We start from the raw sequence: 12278 nt of genomic DNA, 5'->3' as shown, positions 1-12278 counted from the left end.
TTAAAACATCACATTTAACTACAGTGGGAGAAAAAAGTAATTGAACCTTTTGGAATTGCTTTTTTTTTTTTTACATTAATTTGTCATGAAATGGGATCTGATCTTCATCTAAGTCGGTAGAATAGACAAAAACAATAAGCTAATATCATCATCTTGTATATCATCTCATAATCTTTGGGGTTTCTTATTGAACACATCCATTACACATTGACAGCGCTGGTGCACCTTTGGATTTTAATAACTGGTTGAACCTCCTTTGGCAGCAATAACTTCAAATAAGCGCCTCCAGCTGCTGTTGATCAGATCTGCTCACTCGACAATGTTAAGAACTTAAGAAAAGACCCTTCCTCATACAGAACTGCTTCAGGAATGTATGTGAAGTTATTCTCCTCAGAGCAGTTTCTGGTTTCGTGTCACTACAGAAACTGTTAAATTAACATGTAACCACATTTTAAGACTCATTTCTACATAAACGCAGACACAGATTTATTGTACAGGATCTAATTTGCATGTTTCTGGTTGTTTACTGATCTTTAACGTGACTCCGGCTGTGACACACGTACTGTAATCCTCCATGATGATCTCTTTGTACTCCACTGTGGGCATCTGCATGGAATCCAAGGTCAGCCTCAGGTTCTCGTTGCTCTCCAGTTTGTAGACTTCTGTAATACCTGCAGACAGAAAACAAGATGTGTCTTCATGTTTGGACGGAGACGTGGTTCAAGTTCAAATTATACATTTGAGGTTACATCTTGAAATCAAAACTAAACATATTAAAAGCTTTTAAACAACATCTTCTTCAGCTATTTTCTAGAATTTCACATATTTATCACCTTGATGATTTATTCATTCAAATATGGAAAACAATGTGTGGAGCTGTGTCTGTAAATTCAAACAAGAAAACACGCCCACACATTATCAGAATCCTCCCAATCCTCCAACATGAACCTCAACTAATCCAATCCCGCAGACACAGACATGAGAGCAGCTGAATCTGTGACCTGGATAATCCAGAGTTTGCCCTAAAAAGAGAAACCAGCTGTGCTTATTCAACAGGTAACAGGTGGTTTGTGCAGCCGGCTCATTGCCTTTGGTTGCACTGAAAGCTGAAGTCAGAGGGGAAGCAGGAAACGCACTCTGAACACAGGCAGCATCCTCTCCCTGTGTTCCCTGATCAACACTTTCCTAATGACACGTTGCATTCGTTAAAATGTCAGTGATGTTAACTGCAGAATAACCTGTCAGTGTAGAAACAGCCTGTGAAACGGAACAAACTCAATTACCCACAAAATCACAGTTGAACAGCTGCAGTAATAAAATCAAACTGCAGACTTGTTTTAACAAAGTCAGGGCAGCGACATCATGTTGATAAAAGATGACACCGGCTGGCGCACACACACACAGACACACACACAAACACACAAACACACAAACACACTGTAGTAATCAAATTACAGCATGCTGATGTTGCTGTTGGGCAGCTCATAATTTAATGAGTACATCCATTGTGAGGAGTAATGTGATTACTTCCATCAAGCTGGACTTGGCTCTTGGACAAACGATGACTCAGTGCACAGGTGGTCACTGCAGTGGAAACACGTCCCTATTCCACAAGGTCATTTCCAATGTTGCTACTATATGCAAATGAAAACAAGGCGGACTCGTCTGTGGCATCATTCTGAGTCTGGAAAATGAAGCATGTGTGATTTAGTTGGTGGAAAAACTCACTTTCTCTGTCTTGTGTCTCACTCTCCGCGTCTCTCTGCGTCTTGTAAATGGCCACAAACGGGATGTCGGGGCCTGAGGAGAAAAGTGGGGTGGAAACACTTCTTTAGTCTCATCATCATCATCATCAGCCTTTTTTCTGATAGCAAATAAACCAGTAAATTATTTATTCTGCTTAATTTGAATGTTTTTCGTTTCTAGTCTGAGTCTGAATTCATCAAACAAGACAGAGACACGTCCGTCAGACAAAGAGGCAATTCGGTGGTTACTTGATTTATGTAATGCATCAGCTGGAAAAGCTCGTCCATATCTAGGCCACAAGTCCCTCTAAAGCCTCTAAAACCTCAAAGAGGCCCGAGGAGGGACAGCCAATGAGGTGATTGATGCACTTAGCAAATTGTGCACAGGAACACTGAGGCTGCAGTTGTTGGACGGTACATCAGCTACTCGCTCCCTCCTTCTTTCTTCCTCCTCTCTCTCTTCTCGTGGTAATGATATTATAACCTCATCACATGAATTCTTCATTGACTCTCATTGATTTGTGGGGTCGACAGAGATGGTGTTTGACGGCATTACGGCCGCATGCTACTTGATCTGCGTTCAGTGATGATCACTTAGTTTGGATCAGAGGTGATTGTTTGATTAAACTTTGAAGCGTCAAGTCTGACACAGATCACACACGCAGGAATCTTCTGACACCTCGGGCTCTATTTTTGTGGCAGTGTGAACACAGTGCGATGACATTTTGATATTCTTCTGATCTTGAAAAGGGCTTTGCCTCGTTCTCTCTGTATTTCCATGGCCAGCACAGTGCGTATAGATTAAAAGTGGATGGATTGGAACGACAGGATCCAAGATCTTTTTTTCTTGTTGATGAAAACTGGCTCTTAAACATTGCAAAGAGATGAGACATCCAAGGACTTGGTCTGTTGACAGCTCGATGCCTCCAGTCGTCCAAATACATGACAAAGAAGTGCAGCGACTGTAGAATAACACAGACCTTCAGTTACTCAAGTACTGTCCTGTGTGATCTGTGATGTTTTTCTGTTGCCAATTGGTGAAAGCCTCCTTTCAATGTGTAGCCAAGACAAACACAGAAAACAAGATTGTATGCCTTCACCAACCAGTGTTGTTTCTGTCTACAAGATCTGTGTCCTTTACCTTTGACCACTGACAGCTTATCACTTCATCTTTGAGTCCAAGTAAACATATTTTGTGAGGCCACCATGATCCCGAGCTACCAAAATCAGCTAATCCTTGATTCCAAATGAATCTTTCTACCAAAGGTGAAAGGATTCCTTCAAGGCAGTCGAGAGATATCGCGTTCACAAGGCAGGACATTTTCCCTTTTTTGTCCACAACATGAAACATAAAGCCTTCAGCCTCTGGCTGTTACTGGAGCAGAGGAATAAAGAAAGTTTCTTTAATAATATCCTGATGGATGTGTTATGAGTGTGTGTTAGAATTATAGAAAGGTTTATATAGTTTTACTTTGTTGCTGAGTTGTATTTTCTATTCATCAATAAATAAACTCTTATTATTTGTCTTTGTACAGTTATTCAACAAGAAATGTTAATTATTAATCACTTTATTCGGCTGAACTTGTTCCACATAGAACACAGAGACATAATAAAAGCAGAACTTGCACCGTGCTGTTAAACTTCAGCCCCACTTGCTTTCATAAAGTTGTGAGGATGAACAGAGAGTTGCAGAAAGAGAGAAAGGAGACATGCAGGTGTTAGCTACCTTGGCAGTTGAGAAGGAAATAGCTCATGTTGTGGCTGAAGGAGCCGCTAATGTAGCCACAGCTGTCGGACAAGGCGCAGGAGAGGCAGCGGCGGTTGAACGAGCCAAATGTGTCGGCGCTAAGAAAACAAAGAATACAGCCAACGTTTTTGCAGACTTCTACTTTTATCCACATAAGCAAAATGTCAGCGGCTTCCACTGTCAAAACCAACTGGTACAAATGCCACAGGAGCAGGGATTACCTGTACAGATGCCTTCGCTTCGGACCGTCCTCAGTGCTCAGGAAGTATCTGTACTCATGCAAACAGAAAAACACATATCGTGGCATTAGAGCTGACTGAACTATAAGTTGCAGAAATACAAGCACTGCCCCAAAAACCTACTAGAGTATGATGGAGGGAAAGAGGGGAATGAATCCTTTTAGAAAAGAAGTAGGTCGAATCGTAACCCCGTGGGGAAGAAAGTTTTTTTTGATTGGGAGAGTTCAGTTACCACTGCGGAACAAAAGAGCGTCTGTGTTTCTATAAACACATGTGAGCTCATGTTAGTCGGATCCCAGTTGCCTCCTGGCCTGGAAGCGTGGGTGTGAAATGATCTGGGAGTGACGGCGATGAGTCACACTCCTCACGGGTGCAGCGGAGACGGAGGGAGCTTTTTACACCGAGCACATTTAGAGCAGTTTATTGTTTGGAGATCTATGAGCTGGTGGTAGGAACACGAGGCTCCAACACAATAGACAATACGTGTGGGCGCCTTCTCAAAATGTAGCATCAGGGCTATAAACTTGCCATTGATCATAATGGAGACACAGCTCGACGATAAACAGGATCATTTGGACGGCAACAGTGGATCCTGGTTTCAGAACCACGGACAGAGACAGAAGCCATTAAAACATGGGGTCTCTTGCTCTGTATCTCTGTCCATGGTGCTGAAACATCCACCCTATTGTCTACCCTCTTATTTTGAAGCTTCCTTATCACATAAAACTACCTGTTATATTACTATATTATATTTGAAGGACGAAAACATACAAGTTTAAAAAAAAAAGGTTTTGGATAAAAATCCATTTTAATCATCACCTTCTTCAGTGTTCGAGCTGCGTGTGCCAGCACATAAAGTTATTTCCTCATGTGTCACGTCATGGTTCCTCATTATTTCAGACACGGCTGACATGATTATCGTGTCAAGCCAAGGTTACAGAGAGAATAAATCCTTTACGCCTCCGCATGCCTAATCTGTGCGAGGATGACAGCTTGACAGGACTTAATAAGTGCTCAATAAATTAATTAATGCTGCATCAATGTGACTTTTGTTTGCTCGGGAATAAATAACGTGTACAGCCCCCCCCCCCCCAAAAAAAAACGACTGAAAGATGTTGATTCACTGCTGTGAGTCGCTGTGAGTGAGGTGCTCACATCAGCTGGCTTTCCTCGCTGTAGGCCAGGACCTGGGTGACATCCCAGTCTCCAGAGGTGATGGACTGCAGCGTGTCGGTGCTGGTGTTGGGCTTCGGGGCGACGGAAGGTAAACAGAGAAAGAGAAATAGTTTAGTACATGTCAAGTTAAGCACATTTTCATAGTTTTCTATGATAAACTAACTCAGACTTGTACATAAGTAAGATTTTTTACTAGGAACTTAAAACATTTAAATCTGTTTCAGCATGACCCCGCTACCTTTATCACTTTGTTGTGTTACACATGTTTTCTGATTCTGAAGTAATAATCGACACATGAACATCCTTGTACCTGGGAGATGGACATGGAGATGTGGAAGAACTTGCCCCGGCCTCCTTGAGGAATCGCCCGAGTGAAGAACAGCTTGAGGCCATCTTTGGAAAACAGAGGCCTCTCATTCTGAAGACACACATTGATTAAATCACTGACTTAACAAATGTAAAAAAAACACAATTTAACATTACAATTTACAAAATCCAGCCACATTGTCATGTCATATTCAGATTTTTTCCAGAACAAAGCTTTAATCTGTTAAACCAAAACAAGGTGAACACAATAGACAACTCAAAGATAAGTATATATATATTCTCACCTGTCTGTGCAACCATCCTTCACTTTCATCCTCGTGTTTCTGAAAACAAAAGCGTGACAGTTTTCACTTGGTGCATGAAGACGTGCCGCACACGTAACGTGCACACTGGACTCGGTCGTACCTTAGTGCAGACGCCTGTTGTGGCCTCACACAGTGTCAGTATGGAGATGTTCTGGGCTCTGTTCAGCCAGTTGATGGCCAGTTTGGTGGTGGTGGCCCATTTCACCATGGTCACATAGTATTCACTAGCAAAGAGAGACATTATTTAAAAAAAATGTACTTTACTGTATTTACATGTCAAGGTCTGTGAATCAGCAGGTTGATGAATATATTAGAAAATTGGATTATGATCGAAACATTTTCCAGAATCTTTCCATTCACTAGTTTTAGATCATGATAGAATTTTAAAAAGAGATGAATCATTTATGATCTCTGGCAGAGAAATTGAGATATTAGAGCAGCATACAGTCGTATAATGAGCCACAGCAAAGGAGGAATAATAAAATGGGTAGAAGAAAAAAAACGACCAGAGCAAATGAGGGCATTAAACTTAATGGAATTGAACATGGAACCACATTAGCTGAAATCTATCACTGGAGAAATAGAATTTACAGAATCTACAGCAGCAATAAAACGTATGTGAACCCTTGATGTTAATTTATGTACATTCTTCATCTAAGTTAAATCTACAAACAAAATAACACACAAATCATTTAATTGCCAAAGTCCTTAGGTTGATAAATGTGGGTGGACCTCGCTCAATAACAACAAACACACACTGGAGTCCAGTCAATGATACACGATTGGAGGTGTGTGTAAGAGCTGCTGTGAATCTTATAAAAACTAGAAATACGACCCTGCAGTTGTAGCAAAATCAAATCAGTTAATCCTCGAGTCCAAGTGAATGTTTGTACCAAATTTGAAGAAATTCCCTCAAGATGTACTTGAGATATCGCGTTCACAAGAACAGGAAGGACTGACAACCCGATACAATAATTCCTCCAGCCACTGACTGTCGTCGGTGTGAAGTTTGTGCAGGACTGAAAGGTTGGTTGAAAGTTTGATTTGTGGACATTTCAGACGTCTCACCCTATCCTGGGATCATCAGGTCTTCTCATCTCGATGGTGTGAAGAGGTCCGTTAAGGTTCACGATGTAGAGAGTTATAACTGGATTCTCTTCACCGGCCTGACGAGAGAAGAGCAACAAACTATGCACTTCGTCTGTTGTTGAAGTTTATGTTACAGAATGTGTTAAATGTTAAGTATCAGTGATGCAAAAGGCTTAAACATGTACCTTAGGGTAGTGGTACTCTTTCCCTATTGGGTACGGTGTGCCTGTGAACATGGGCAGCTCCATCCTGGGCACCAGGGTGTCGTTGATTGTGGCGTACGCCAACCTGGCTCCATCTGGAGACCACCAATGGGCCACATGGGAGCGAAGGATCTCCTCTGGAACAGACAGAATAAAATGACCATCAATCACAAGGACAGGGAATAAAAAAACTCTCACAGCAGCGTCGTGAATTAACGAGATGGCTCCCGGCCAACAGGAGGACAGCGTTGTTACCTGTCAGCAGGAAATGAACAGGTGATGTGGGGGAAGTATAAAGTGCAGTTTCATTGGTGGCACATTCAGAAGCTCAATAAATTGTTCTTTCATAAATCTTGTCACCTATTGGCCACGATAATTAGGAGCGGACATAAATCAGTCAATGTAAGTTGTAAAAATAGGAAACGATAGTTAAAGTCACTTAAAAGGACAAAAAAATCTTCTAAAATCAGGTCAAGGTGGCAAAAAACTAAAAGTTATCCTCTCTGCTACTTCCTGACTGACCTGTTTTCTGTGTGTACTCTCTCACTCACTCTGCAGCTCTGTTTTTTAAACCTAGACACAAGAGCGTTCACCGCAGCGAATGCTTAGGTCATAAATCACAGCAGCTTTTAATCTCACAACAGCCGAACATCGACCAAAATAGACCCCGGCTACATTCCCCACAAATGGACCGAACAGCAATTCCCCACCAGGTGCGACTGCACAGCACTTAGAAAGATAACTTTAGTTTCTTTGGGGGTTGGGCTGTGTGTGTGAGTGTGAGTGTGAGTGTGTGTGTGTGTGTGTGTGTGTGTGTGTGTGTGTGTGTGAGGTTTCATCAAGAAACTACCTCCCTTGAGACGTGTGGATAAAGTTATGCAGCAGTTACACTCTATAGTACAAAGAAAAAATTGAGGCCAAGAGCAGACACATACGCATACGCACACGCACACGCGCACACGATTGTGTCTCCATGTCTTCAGAGGACTTACTTTAACCGTTAACCATTCTTACTACTTGCCTAACCTAAACCTTAACCTCACCTTTAAACTAACGTAGCCTAAACCTAACTCTGAAACTTGTCCTCACCTAAAATCTAATGATTTACATGATGGGGACTTTTTGTCTCCATTAGGACGACAAGTCCTCAAAATGCAACTGTGTTAACAGGTTATTTGTCCCCACAACATGAGTAATACCTGGACCACACACACACACACACGACTCTGTCAACACACAGTGACTCATTAAGAAATTATGCAAACAACATCTCGCCGAGGGAACTTCATGACAACATAAAGCGCGGCCGCGACAATCCCACTTCATCATCAAGTCTCTGGCGCCGCCGCAGACGCCATCGAAATCGCCCGACTTCCTGTTCGAATCCGCCACGAGCTACGTTTATATCAACTTTTGCAATTAAAATTTCATTAACGCTGTTTATCTGCAGGACTGGGTGCTGGCTTTGGGGAATTAACAGACATCAACTACCAATTAGCATTTTCATTAACCGTGCATGCTTTGGTGGAATGACTTTAGATGCAGCATCATTTGACAATCACCCGCAGCACTTATGTATATTTGTTCTCTAATGCACTTCTGCAAAAGCTTCTGTTCCGGAGCTGGACACTGTTAAAGTATTTATAACTCCAGACTTCTTTATGCTCGTGGCTTGAGGAGAAATCGAGCTAATGGCTAATTTAGTCGGGTCAGTCTTTGCTCTCCTGGCCTGTGGTGCGGCCACCTGCACCCTGCTGGCAGAGCTCAGCAGGGACTGAATGGGTCTCACTGCCTGGTGGTGAACAGAGAAGCACAGCCCGGCATTAGCAATGATGAAAAAAACTAAAATAAAATAATGAAAAACGATTTCCCGCATGGACAGCTCCACCGGCGCCTCCTAACTCCAGGAGCGGCACCTTAAAAAGCTTTCCACGCGGAGTGGAACCGGCAGGCTGTCGGATCCGCTCGGCTGGGGACGCCCGGTCACCTTGACTAGTCAAGGAGAGAGTCGTTAAGTTTCTAGCAGCGTCCCGAGATGTGAACAAAAGAAAACGAAGGGACAAAAGAAGAAGAGAGTGTAAATGAACCACTTGTGATGAGCTCATTTTCTTTCTCTTAAGTAATGAGATCGTGTCTCTTTTTCTCTATTTTTTCGACGGCCAAGGTGAGCTGTCTCATCTCCTCCCCGCTCCTCCCCCGTCCCACTGCGCGGACTACATTATTCACTGAGTAGAGGATATTATTAATGCATGAGATACCAGGAGTCAAGGGGCCGGTGGGAAATAATGAGCACAAGGTGACAGCTTCAGGTAAACAGCTCGAGCTAATGAGGAGGAGAAAAGCATATCAAACTTCCCAGGTGGCATTTGGATGATACTCTGCTAATAGCAGGAATTCACAAATCTACCTTTTGAGAATAATAGTCTTACGGTGGGAATCTGTATCGACTAAGTGGGAAAACAGTGAGCACGTGTTTCCAACAGGGGGCAGCAGTGTCACATGCTCGAACCATGAAGTCCAGCAGCACAGGGGGAAACAGCTTTTGGTTGTAATTCTTGAAAAAAGCCAGAAAAATGGGTTGTTATTTGCCCTCTGAATATTAATATCCTGAGAAGGACATAAAGTGCATTGACAAGTCAGATTTAGATAAATATACATGGACCAAATCCAATTAAGCATGAGATTTGACAGCGGGGGACACACCCTCCCCCCCGGACTCGCTGACAAGCAGGTCGGTCACATGACATGATGACATACCCTGCTTTCCATCCAACACGCAAAACAGAAGAAAAAAAAACGTGTTACTATAAATACAGCTCGGTTAGCAGCGCGCTGACGGAGGTGACAGGGCCGGTGATAACCGAGCGAGAGCATGAGGGAGTGTGGGGAGATTTTACTCAGCGTCTCCTAAGCCTCATCAGCAATTTGTGCCTCAGTACAAAGAGAAATCATCGCTGGATGACGCAGGAAGAAGATGTGATTACAATGAGTTGTTTTCGCAGGTCTGGATTAAGCAGAAGAGGAAAACACACACACAGAGTTCAGGGAAGGATTCAGCCACAGCAGGAGTTCTACTGACAAACTTTCTGAAACTTTTGTGTATTTTCACAACAATTTTACACGTGAAGTTCAGTTTACGCATTAAACAAAAGCATCGTACTCGGCTTCTGAAACAGGTGTATGATGTCTGTTGCTGTGGAGGGTTACCTTGGCCTGACTGTGAGGCTCTCATGCATTATGGAAAATGCAAGATCCAGGATTTCTGCAGCTTCAACATCACCACAAACTAAATGTCAGGATATCACAGAAATCTGCTGCTTCAGATTTGAGCAGAGCTGCAGCAACACTTAACTTTTTACATGTGACATTTATTTGTTTGACGGATTTCAAAAAAGGATCTTAAGCAGCTTTGAGACCTGCAGTGAACTCAGGAGAATCTTCGGACGTTATCCAAAGGGACAACGAATGTCTGAGTGAAAGGTTTCAGACATTCTCCAGAGATTCTGCTGTCAAAACCCATCAGGAGATCCTCTGCAGGATTCCCCGCAAGGAGTGGGGATGTTGATGATGTGTGTAACGCAAAAACAAAATTAAAAGAAACATCTCACAATGAGAACGAGGAGCCGTACACGTGAAGATGTAAAGGAAAACACGTGATGTCCGCAGCAGATTTTAATACGTTATTAAAACATCCTCAGGAGTTCATGTCTGAAAACGGATTTATAGACCTGTTCCTTTAGTGTTTTTGCCGCATGATTTCTAATGGTAATCAAGGGTGTAGCTTTTAATTAAGAAAATAAATTAGTTCTGAACGATGTTGTTATGATAAGGATATTTCATTCAGGAGTATCCTCCACTGACAGAATCAAAGAAATTGATACCAAACCTTCAACTAATAGTGAATTTAACCAAACCCGTTTCCTGTTTGCGATTCAGCTTCGATGCAGTAAAAAGTTCTATTTGCAGCCGTGTGTCTCGGGAACAGTTTCAGATTCACACTGAACTAAAACCAACATTTTCACTCCCTTTATTAATCTTTCCTTTCTGGTGGCTGCTCTGTGCCCTGCAGCCTCCGACACAAACACAGCGATAAACAGAAACAAACCTACAAACAAGCCTCTCGATGCAAACAGTCATTTAGCCAAACATCTGTGGGGCAAACATGACTCAAATCAAAGCCACGCCGGCTTTTTTATCTCGGTGCACCAGAGCCCAGTAAACAGCTGTTTCCTGCGGCTGCGTCACACTGCAGGATGCGTCGGTATCTCTGCAGCCTCAATAATCAGACAGCCGACAGATGACAGAACACTCGAGACTCTCCTGAGGCGTCCTGGACTATTACACACAGCCGACTGGGCTCTTGGCTCCATCTCCTCTTTTTTAATTTAGCTTTTAATTTTTCTCTTCTCTCCCATCTCCCCCTGCCCCTGTCGCTCCTGCCACACAAACACACACAAACAGGGATTAAGACAGCGATGTAAACCAGAGGATATTCAAACCGGAAGGATTATTTGCCAACCTCTCACCCCTCAGCGTCAAATCTGCAGCGCTGCGACATGAAGAGCTTAGGACCTAATTTCTCCTCGGCGGCAGTCTGAGCCTGAGCTTGACCTTGGCCAGAGCCAGAGTCTGAGTCATTTACTTGGAAAGTCGTCCGCCCCGCGGTCCCACTGATGAATGTAAATATTACACAATCTGGCACAGCTTCTGAACTCCCCTGCAGCTGCTGGCGTCACCAGCAGGCCGGCGCCAAATCTATTTAGAGGCTTAACGATACATTATTTCTACCGTGATGCATCATCAATAGAGGATAAAGGATTTTTAGTAAATAAGATATATCCAGCTGCGTCTTATTGCACACACATGGATATCAGTCCCCGAAATGAGATTATTTCCATCAAGATCCATGAATTATTCCCTGAGAATTCAGCAAAAATGTTGAAGAAAGGGAAGAAAAAATTCCTGGATCCGTCCCCTGATCCGGATTCACACCAAAGTTTAACAGGTTTGTCTTCCATTCAACATTTGTGGAAATCTGTCCAGTGGATTTTTGCATAATCTTGCTTGAAAGCAAACAAACCAACAAACAGCATCAGCAGCAGCTGCTTGTGAACACACAAGTATTAAACCCTGTTTACACTTGAACGTCTCATTTTAAAACCCTGAGCGTTAACCTGCTGCTCCAGAACAACATCCTCAACTCCTCTGGTTTGTAGTTGCTGCAAAGTTCAGCTCCAGGAGCGTCCGTCATTGAGAACCGACGCATGATCCTGAACCTTGAGGTCTGGCTCCCAGCCAGCGATGCAGTTCCTCTCTACGTTGCTGTTCGGGGTCAAGATCAGGGCGACGTGCAGGTCAGACAAGTTCTTTCAAACCAAAGTGGGAAAAACAATTCTTATTGACCTTGGTCTGTGCACAAAGGAACAATCTGAACATTATAACCTTCA

The 12278-nt window shown here is 43.0% G+C and overlaps 1 protein-coding gene across 6 annotated transcripts in view; it reads right to left on the bottom strand.

Annotated features, from left to right (window-relative positions):
• Window positions 1-12278, bottom strand: part of dpp6a (dipeptidyl-peptidase 6a) — a 168678-nt gene that overhangs the window by 4981 nt on the left and 151419 nt on the right. For all 6 annotated transcript variants that reach the window (XM_034572946.1, XM_034572949.1, XM_034572950.1 and 3 more), the window contains 10 exons: window positions 6814-6968; window positions 6608-6705; window positions 5640-5763; window positions 5519-5557; window positions 5218-5325; window positions 4887-4978; window positions 3714-3761; window positions 3472-3590; window positions 1729-1800; window positions 564-671 (listed from right to left, as the gene is read on the bottom strand). In XM_034572946.1, the coding sequence (XP_034428837.1) occupies window positions 564-671; window positions 1729-1800; window positions 3472-3590; window positions 3714-3761; window positions 4887-4978; window positions 5218-5325; window positions 5519-5557; window positions 5640-5763; window positions 6608-6705; window positions 6814-6968 (963 nt within the window). The remainder of the gene's footprint in view (window positions 1-563; window positions 672-1728; window positions 1801-3471; window positions 3591-3713; window positions 3762-4886; window positions 4979-5217; window positions 5326-5518; window positions 5558-5639; window positions 5764-6607; window positions 6706-6813; window positions 6969-12278) is intronic.

The sequence above is a fragment of the Hippoglossus hippoglossus genome, chromosome 20, assembly GCF_009819705.1.
Source record: "Hippoglossus hippoglossus isolate fHipHip1 chromosome 20, fHipHip1.pri, whole genome shotgun sequence".
Taxonomy (NCBI): Eukaryota; Metazoa; Chordata; class Actinopteri; order Pleuronectiformes; family Pleuronectidae; genus Hippoglossus; species Hippoglossus hippoglossus.
Note: the sequence above shows the minus strand (reverse complement) of the source record. Positions and strands in the feature narration are given on the sequence as shown.